This window comes from Physeter macrocephalus, chromosome 11, assembly GCF_002837175.3.
Source record: "Physeter macrocephalus isolate SW-GA chromosome 11, ASM283717v5, whole genome shotgun sequence".
Taxonomy (NCBI): domain Eukaryota; kingdom Metazoa; phylum Chordata; class Mammalia; order Artiodactyla; family Physeteridae; genus Physeter; species Physeter macrocephalus.
The window spans coordinates 24,485,188-24,495,068 of NC_041224.1; the positions used below are offsets into that span (position 1 = coordinate 24,485,188).

At 37.5% G+C, this 9,881-nt stretch overlaps 1 protein-coding gene across 4 annotated transcripts in view; it reads right to left on the reverse strand.

Annotated features, from left to right (window-relative positions):
* Nucleotides 1-9,881, reverse strand: part of MASTL (microtubule associated serine/threonine kinase like) — a 59,262-nt gene that overhangs the window by 21,413 nt on the left and 27,968 nt on the right. The window contains exons 10-12 of one of the 4 annotated variants that reach the window (XM_007113676.4): nt 8,390-8,503; nt 8,189-8,290; nt 1,586-3,132 (exon numbers count right to left, since the gene is read on the reverse strand). In XM_007113676.4, coding sequence (XP_007113738.1) covers nt 3,083-3,132; nt 8,189-8,290; nt 8,390-8,503 — 266 coding nt within the window. In that variant the 3' untranslated portion in view covers nt 1,586-3,082. Of the gene's footprint in view, nt 1-1,585; nt 3,133-3,213; nt 3,246-3,345; nt 5,529-8,188; nt 8,291-8,389; nt 8,504-9,881 lie in introns of those variants that run through there. The other 3 variants (XM_055087820.1, XM_007113675.3, XM_028494838.2) reach the window with 3 other exon arrangements.

Below are 9,881 nucleotides of genomic sequence, written 5' to 3' on the forward strand. Positions count from 1 at the left end.
TTTTTTATTTCCTCTTTGATTTCTTCAGTGATGTCTTGGTTATTTAGTAGCATATTGTTTAGCCTCCATGTGTTTGTATTTTTTTACAGTTTTTTTCCTATAATTGATATCTAGTCTCATAGCATTGTGGTCAGAAAAGATACTTGATACGATTTCAATTTTCTTAAATTTACCAGGGCTTGATTTGTGACCCAAGATATGGTCTATCCTGTGGAATGTTCCATGAGCACTTGAGAAGAATGCGTATTCTGTTGTTTTTGGATGGAATGTCCTATAAATATCAATTAAGTCCATCTTGTTTAATGTGTCATTTAAAGCTTGTGTTTCCTTACTTATTTTCATTTTGGATGATTTGTCCATTGGTGAAAATGGGGTGTTAAAGTTCCCCTACTATTATTGTGTTACTGTCAATTTCCCCTTTTATGGCTGTTAGCATTTGCCTTATGTATCGAGGTGCTCCTATGTTGGGTGCATAAATATTTACAATTGTTATATCTTCTTGGATTGATCCCTTGATCATTATGTTCTTTGTCTCTTGTAATAGTCTTTATTTTAAAGTCTATTTTGTCTGATATGAGAATTGCTACTCCAGCTTTCTTTTGATTTCCATTAGCATGGAATATCTTTTTCCATCTCCTCACTTTCAGTGTGTATGTGTCCCTATGTCTGAAGCACGTCTCTTGTAGACAGCATATGTTTGGGTCTTGTTTTTGTATCCATTCAGCCAATCTGTGTCTTTTGGTGGGAGCATTTAATCCATTTACATTTAAGGTAATTTTCGATATGTATGTTTCTATTACCATTTCCTTGTTTTGGGTTTGTTTTTGTAGGTCTTTTCCTTCTCTTGTGTTTCCTGCCTAGAGAAGTTCCTTTAGCATTTGTTGTAAAGCTGGTTTGGTGGTCCTGAATTCTCTTAACTTTTGCTTATCTATAAAGGTTTAAATTTCTCCATCAAATCTGAATGAGATCCTTGCTGGGTCGAGTAATCTTGGTTGTAGGTTTTTCCCTTTCATCACTTTAAATATGTCCTGCCACTCCCTTCTGGCTTGCAGAGTTTCTGCTGAAAGATCAGCTATTAACCTTATGGGGATTCCCTCGTATGTTATTTGTTGCTTTTCCCTTGCTGGTTTTAATATTTTCTTTTTATTTAATTTTTGATAGTTTGATTAATATGTGTCTCGGCATGTTTCTCTTTGGGTTTATCCTGCATAGTACTCTCTGTGCTTCCTGGACTTGATTGATTGACTATTTCCTTTCCTATGTTAGGGTAGTTTTCGACTATGATCTCTTCAAATATTTTCTCAGATCTTTCTTTTTCTCTTCTTCTTCTGGGACCTCTATAATTAGAATATTGTGTGTTTAATGTTGTCCCAGAGGTCTCTGAGACTGTCCTCAATTCTTTTCATTCTTTTTTCTTTATTCTGCTCCCTGGCAGTTATTTCAACCATTTTATCTTCCAGCTCACTTATCCATTCTTCTGTCTCAGTTATTCTTTTTTTCTTTATTCTGCTCTGCCGTAGTTATTTTCACTGTTTTATCTTCCAGCTCACTTATCCGTTCTTCTGCCTCAGTTATTCTGTTATTGAGTCCTTCTAGAGTATTTTTAATTTCAGTAATTATGTTGTTCGTCATTGTTTGTTTGCTTTTTTGAACTGCTACTTTTTGATACTTCTGTTTTGGGAATTATTTACTTCCCTCTACCGAAAAAAAATTTTTTTTATTCATTTATTTATTTGGTTGCGTCGGGTCTTAGTTGCAGTAGGCGGTGGGCTCCTTAGTTGCAGGTCATCAGCTTCTTAGTTGCAGCACGTGGCCTCCTTAGTTGCAGCAGGCAAACTCCTTCGTTGTGGCTCGCTGGGTCCTTAGTTGTGGCTCGCTGGGTCCTTAGTTGTGGCATGCAAACTCTTAGTTGTGGCATACATGTGGGATCCAGTTCCCAGACCAGGGATCGAACCCGAGCCCCCTGCATTGGGAATGCGGATTCTTAACCACTGTGCCACTGCCACCAGGGAAGTCCCCCCTCTACTGAAAATTGAAGATTTCACTCTTTTTCCTTCCCTTGCAGTCACAGCTCATGTGTAAACAGTTTACTGTTTATCAGTTTGTTACTAAAGGATATGGTAAAGGATACAGGTGGACGTGTAAATGGAAGAGATGCATAGGGCAAGGTATGCAGGAAGGGTTGTGGAGCTTCCGTGCCCTCTCTGGGGGGCACCATTCTCCCAGCACCTTCACATGTTCACCAACTAGAAGCTCTCTGAACCCTGTACTTTGGGGATTTTGATGGAGGATTAGTCACATAGGCACAATCAAATATTAACTCCCTTTCCAGCACGTCTCCTTTCTCTGGAGAATGGAGGGTGGGGATGAAAATTCCAAGCTTGTTTGTTTTTTGTTTTTTGGCCCCATGGCATTCAGGATCTTAGTTCCTCGACCAGGGATTGAACCCGTGCCCCTGCAGTGGAAGCGTGAAGTCTTAACCACTGGACCACCAGGGAAGTCCCAGAAAATTCCAAGCTTCTAATCATGGCTGGGTCTTTCTGTTGACAGGCCCCGCTACAGGAGCCCACCCAGAGTCACCTCATTAGAACAAAGGACATTGTTATCACCCAGGAAATCCCAAGGGAGCCAGAAGCCCTGGGTGAGGAACCAGAGTCAAAGACCAAATATGAGAACAAAAAAAATGCTCCTGGTGCTCTTATCCCTTCGGAAATTATTGATAGAAGTATTTTAGGAGCTCTGTGCGGGAACAGGAGGCAGAGACCAATATATATATTTTCTGTTTTCTCTTACCAGTCTCTTTTCTTTCTCTTTGGATGCTTATAGGATATTCTCTTTTTTCTGGTGTCTGAAATGTCACTTTGTTGTAAGTTGGGATGTATAGGAAGGGTATTTGCTGCAATGATGCTATGTAACAAACCAGCTCAAAACTCCCATTCTTTCACCCTCCTCATCCCATCCATCAGTAAGTCGTTTTGATTCCACCTCTGAAATATGTCTTGAATCCAGTTGGGCTGGTTCAGTAGCCTTCTATTCAGTCTCCCTCCTTCAAATGTTGCCGTGACCAGTCCACTTTCCATAGTTATAAGAATGACGCATCCACAGCTGGCTTGGTATTAACTGAAAGGAGGCCTGGTGGAAATGGTAAATATTTGCACAATCTTTTAGACTCTGAGCATGTTCTTCACTGGCTAAAAACAAGATGGTTCTTCCTGGCAAACAGAGTGATCAGACCTGAAAGTGATCTTCAAGATGTTTTGGAGAATAATAGCAGAGTTTTATACAGCAACCATTTCCCAAACCCCAAATTAAGACAAATATTCTGAGAAGTAGTAGGGTACTTAGGGCTCAAATAGTGATCATTTATTAAACACCTTTCATGTTTGCTACATACTTTGTATTATTTAATTCTGACAAAGGTACACTAAAGTAAATACATTTTCTATATTTGTTTAACAGTTAGTGGAAGTGGGGAGAAAATTATTTTCAATTAATAAAAATTATATATAGTAATGAATGCAGATTTCTGCTGGCAGAGCAATCTGTGTTCTTCAAAGACATGTATGCACACACATCCATACAACTGCCAAAACACTTCCATTTTTCCATTCTTGTTCTGTCTCAGGTTTTTCCTTAATGAGTATCTGAACCCACAAAAAGGTTTAAGTTTAGATAGTAAATTACTTGTTCCCAGGAAACACCATTACAGCATGCAGAATTCCAGGTGGCCACAGCTGCACCTGCTAGGGCTGCAACAGCAAACTGTTCTTAACTTTTCCACTTAAGGGCACTGTCTCCTGCCTTGGGAATAGGTTCAATGTACATCTCCCTCGATTATTCAGTAATGTTTCATATCCCTGATAAGACTTGTGTCCTGGAAGTTCCTCATAATTAATCTGCACAATACAGGTAGACAATCAGAGTTTAATCCACCCAAGGTTTTTTACTCTAGCAGAGCAATGGTTTAAACCATTTGTGCTTGATTCCAAAGCTAGTGTTCTTTCTACTACTTGAAAATTCCATAAGAGGATGACAAATAATCCTAGCTTTTACCTAATTTAAGGGAAAGATGTAATATACATTAAACAAAGTTTTAATTGTTAACTGTTTAACTGTTTAATTGTTAACTGTATTTTGAACATATTATTGTTAGAAGAGGTGACTATTAGGAGGATTAAATCTGAGTAGTCATTACTAAAACAAGCTCAGTAAAACCATTAAATCATGGATTCAGATACATTGCAATGATTATTACAGTGTCTTTTTCACTGTAACAGTTTTAAACTTATATTATCTTCCTCAACTCCATTAGTAACATGGCTCGGCTCGTACTGGGATGGTGATGGAAAGTAAAAACACTCAAGCCATTTTGCAAAAGGAACAATAGTATTTAATAGATTAACAGAAAATTTACACATGGTACATTTAAATCTGAACTTTTCTCTTTTGGGGGGTAAGTCTGCAAAAAACCTGAATGAATTTAAGATATGACCTGTGAAGCTGAATCGTAGTGTATCTATATTTAAAAGAATGATGTTGACAGAGAATATATCGAAGTATGTTACAATTATATTTATTAAGTGAAAGTAAGTTAGTTATTTTTTTAAAAGAATCTGGCTATTCTGGTAATGCTGCATATGTTTTAAGCAAATTATTTAAAAATGTAAACCATTACATTTTTTGTTAAAATTGAACCAGCTGTTAAAATTGCTACAATATATCTCACCTAAGCTCTCCAGTACTATTTTAAATACATATGTATTATAGAAAAAGCACCAGAAGCAGTCAACGCAGCAAAACTGTATTCATAGCAAAACAAGCCAAAACCCTCGTCCTTTTGTTTATTCCTCATTCCCGAAAGGAGTTATATTACTGAATGAAGGAATTTTCCAACTGCATTTTTGAGGTCACAGTTACAGCCTTAAATGATTGGCTTTTGCAGGCAATCAGGTACAGATAAATTACACTAAAATAAAACTGTATGATGTTTTTGTCATATTAACACCAAACTGAGTGGTGGACTGAAATGAACAGATGAGAAAGAAAATCAAGCTCGAGGCTCACTCTTTCTCTAAAGTGGTCACGTTTCTAGTTTTACTGAAGCATTAATTTTCATAAAGTGCACTAACAAAATAAATAAGTTGAAAAAAGCTTTGAAGATCTACGTACAACTCTGAGATTAAGATAAATTACTGATTATGTTCTTGATAGCCTTTTAATGCTATGGAAGCTGTAACATACATGAAAAGCTCATTGATCCGGGTAAAATAATGATTTTTTCCCCCCTTAGATCAATCTAGTATTAAGGCGTATGTAATTATGCTAGCTTATTCTATAAGGCAAGGTTAGATTAAAGGGAAAATTTATGTGCTATAGGCTAAATCCAGATACTGTTAGGTGCTGGGCATTATTCCTGGCTTCAAAATAAGATGTATCAGTTTCATTGTCTGGTTGGGGTATGAAAGGCATCGTTTGATGCTGTAGATTTTCCCAGTCCACATCACTGAAGAGAGGATGATGTTTCAACTCTTAGGAAAAATATCAAACAAAGCAATATTATGGCACCATTACCAAAGTCCTATTTTACAGGAATTAAAGAGACACTCTCTCACATGTAGCTTGCCCTGGTTTACTATGTCCACTTCACAGACATTTTAAAAACATCTGTCTCTTTCTTCAACCACATACTTCCCAACAGCACACAGTGTCACTCTGTATGTCACTTGGCATATGACAGGTGCCTTAACAGAAGCTTATCTTTCTCACTGCCTGCATCTTCTCTCAGAATCCCTGACTCGATGAGAGAAGACAGCCTGGCCTACACTTCCTGCTCCCTGACACAGCTTCCACACCACTAATCCGAATCTTCCATGATTAATGCCCCACTTCTCATTCCAGTTCCTTGCCGCCTGCTTTGATCTCTGTAATCCTCAGCATCGTCACCCTAGATTACTTCAGCAGGAAGCTCATCCTCCACTCCCTTGCTCTCTTCTCTGTGCTCCATCCTTATCCTTCCTGGTAATTTCAACATACACACTGATGATATTTCTGACACATTCTTTGTCTTCCTGGTTCTTTGATTTCTTTGATTTCACTGACTTGCATCTCTACAACACACCAGCCACCCAGCAGTATGGCCACATCTGAGTCTACTGCTTCCACTTACAAAATCTCAACTTTGCCTTCCTCTTTAACTACATTTTCCTTCTATCCAGTAAAATGAAATCTCCTCTTTTGATCACACAGGTATTTAGTTGGCAGACATAGCCACCCCTCTCCTCAACTATTCACTTCATTAGGCAACAATAAAGACGGCAAAAAAACGAAGTGTCAATTAAGGCAGTATACAAACCAAAAAAGCAATCAAATTTAAGGAAAATATCAGAAGACGACTACACAGACAGGAAAGAACTATTTGTCTGTATTGGGGGTAATGGGCTGGAAAATCAATATGTATATATGATGGATTTTCCATAAACTAAAAGACTGGTAGGAAAAGGGATAAAAGAGCAAAAATAATTCACATTGAGAGAATTTATTTGTCTCAACGGTTCAAGCATGTGTTACTTTCGAGTTATTTGTAGTATTAACTTGAACTGGGATATCTGGATGTGATGTGATGCTTCGTGATCCTCTCATCATAACTATTAATTTAAACTGAATCCACAAAGGAATTCTAGTCTAGGTTAAGATTAACTAAATAAACAGTTGTTGAAACAACTGTTTCTTAACTGAAGAATACCCCTATCTGCTTCACTAGGTAAACTGTTCATTTAACTAATGAACAAAAATTTGAGGTCACTGGTAAGAATGTACTGAGCAAGTTACAGGGCATTATAGCCATTTTCTAAACAACGGTTTCCCAACTTTGTTACAATTGACCTCTGGGACCAGATAATTCTTTGTAGTAGGGACTGTCCTGTGCACTGTAGGATGCTGAGCAGAATCCCCGGCCTCTACCTACTAGATACCCCCAACTGTTGTGACAACCAAAAAATGTCTCCAGACAACGCCAAATGTCCTTTGGGGAGCAAAATCATCAGCAGTGGAGAAGGCTGTTCTAAAGCAATTTTTATTTTTATTACTTTTATTTTTTATTTTTTTAATTATTTTTTTGGCCACACCTTGCAGCCAAAATAAAAATAAAATAAAAATAAAACTGTATGATGTTTTTGTCGTATTAGTTCCTTAGTTCCCTGACCAGGGATCGAGCTTGTGCCCCCTGCAGTGGAAGCTTGGAGTCTTAACCACTGGACCACCAGGCAAGTCCCCTAAAGCAATTTTTAGAGCTTGGTTTTCAAATGTCTGCATTCTCACTTTACATAAGTTTTTGCTCAGATTCCACTCTTCAGGTCTTCCTGACCACCCCAGCTAAAAAATAAATCTCTTACCTTCACTTTGTACCCTCTCACTTTGCTTTCTCTCTTCATGTACTTACCACTAGATGGCGTTATGTTATGACTGTATTTGTTTACTTTCTGTCTTTCCACTAGAATGTAAGTTCTAGAACTTAACACAAGGATTTGTCTGGTTCATCCCTAGGATACCTCCAGTGCCCGAAACGAAAACACTGCCTAGCACCTAGAAGTCACTCTATAGGATTTGTTAAATAAATAAACTGTTGACCTCATTGGAGGGAACACCTAGAAGCTGATGTGAATGACATATTACTAAAGTCCATTTAGTAATATACCCTACTTCACATGGAAATGCATTCTGAGACACAGTGCTTAGCTGTCTCTATATATACATTGTGACAAAAAGGATTTTAAGGCAGCTGCTAATGAGATTTACAGGAGTTTCAAAATTGGGTTTTAAAATCAATTGGAGTTTCCTGCACTGGAAAGAACCTTTGAATGGGTCACAATGCACCAATTTTGTCTTCTTTGAGGCAACCTGGCTGTGAAGAATGCAACAAGGAGTCAAAGTCCATAAAAATATTTGATAATCAATAATGATATCAGGGACTTACCTGGTGGCACAGTGATTAAGAATCCACCTGCCAATGCAGGGGACACGGGTTTGATCCCTGGTCCGGGAAGATCCCACATGCCACGGAGCAACTAAGCCCGTGCACCACAACTACTGAGCCTGCGCTCTAAAGCCCACGAGCCACAACTACTGAGCCAAATCAGTAGTTTGGCTCAACAAATCAAGGGTAAAAGAGTTAACTAACACAAAACCTTACCTTTCATTCCAGCTCTCTTTGTATCATCAATGGTTAAGAGTATTTCTACAGCACTTTGAGCATTATCAGATAACTTTTCTTCACCTTCAGGCCAAGGGATATCTATAAATACAAATAAACTTGTTAATCACTGCTCAAGACAATAATACACAGAGATAAATGAGATAAATGAATCTATCTTAATAGGAGAAAAAGAATCACCTCTTTTCAGAATATTCTGGAATACTTGCTGGGGTGTTTCATCGTTGAAAGGGGGAATTCCTGTTAGAAACTCAAACAAGCAAACTCCAAGTGCCCACCAGTCTACTGCAGGACCTGGAATTTAAGAGGAAGCAGCTGAACTTGCAAGCATTTTCTATAAATGTTTGATCAACTAAAACATTAACTGTGGATATCTGGGCACAATGAAGACTCAAAGGCTCGTTTCCTTAAGGCTTTCTTCTGGCTTCAAAACGTGCAAAGACCCAAATTACCTTCCTTTAGGCAATGTGGTAATTACTTTCTTGGAAAATATTGTGCTCCGTAAGATGATACGGAAAAACCCGAACAAACTTTTTGGCCAGCCCAACAGAAGTTTAGATTAGCAATTAACATGGTTAGATTAAAAAAAGTTTAAAAAGTTATTAATAACCTCTGATAGTCTGGATACTTATTTGTGGTAAATCCTAAAACACAACCAAGGAATGCATTTAATCTAAAAATTATTCTCTAAAAGAGTATTTCTTAATTTCAAATCAGGAAACAATAACATTCAGATGATTCTATAGCCCACTCGTTTCACAAAGGAATGAGATGAGGTAGTAATATTAATGCAAACTGGAGGATAACCTGCTAACAAGGGAAAGCCTTACCTACAGAGTGTTTTTTTGTTTTGTTTTGTTTTTGCCACGCACACCACGTGGGATCTTAGTTCCCCAACCCGGGATCAAACCCGTGCCCCCTGCAGTGGAAGCACAGAGTCTTAACCACTGGACTGCCAGGGAAGTCCCCTTACAGAAGGTTTTAATGTGGCTTTATTCCTTTTAAGAACATAGAGGGACAAATTAGTTTAACAAAAAATACTCATTTAAACTATTGCTTGAGGAGGTAATTAGAAGATAAGTCTTAATAAATAGGTAAAACTGATTTCTTTTTAAAAAATTTTTTATTGATGTATAGTTGCTTTACAATATTGTGTTAGTTTATACTGTGCAGCAAAGTAAATCAGCTATACATATACATATATCCCCTTTTTTGGATTTCCTTCTCATAGGTGTTCCCTGTGCTATACAGTAGGTTCTCATTAATTATCTACTTTATACATAGTATCAGTAGTGTATGTATGTCAATCCTAATCTCCCAATTCATCCCACGCCCAGGTAAAACTGATTTCTAAATAAAATCTTCATTGGAAGCATCATTTGTATACAAAGATGTTTTAGACAATTATTTTAAACATGACCTTATAATCTGGTTTATACGCTTGTTTAGTTACATCTATGAACAAAATGTTTCCTAAGCAAAGGTTAATTTCAGTCCAAAAATGATTAACTTCAATATAAATTTAGAATTGAGACTCTGGTCTAGAACTAAATTTGCCTGAAAATTACTCTTTAAAATCAATTTCACAAGACAACCCTCAGAATGGGAGAAAATACTTGCAAATGAAGCAACTGACAAAGGATTAATCTCCAAAATTTACAAGCAGCTCATG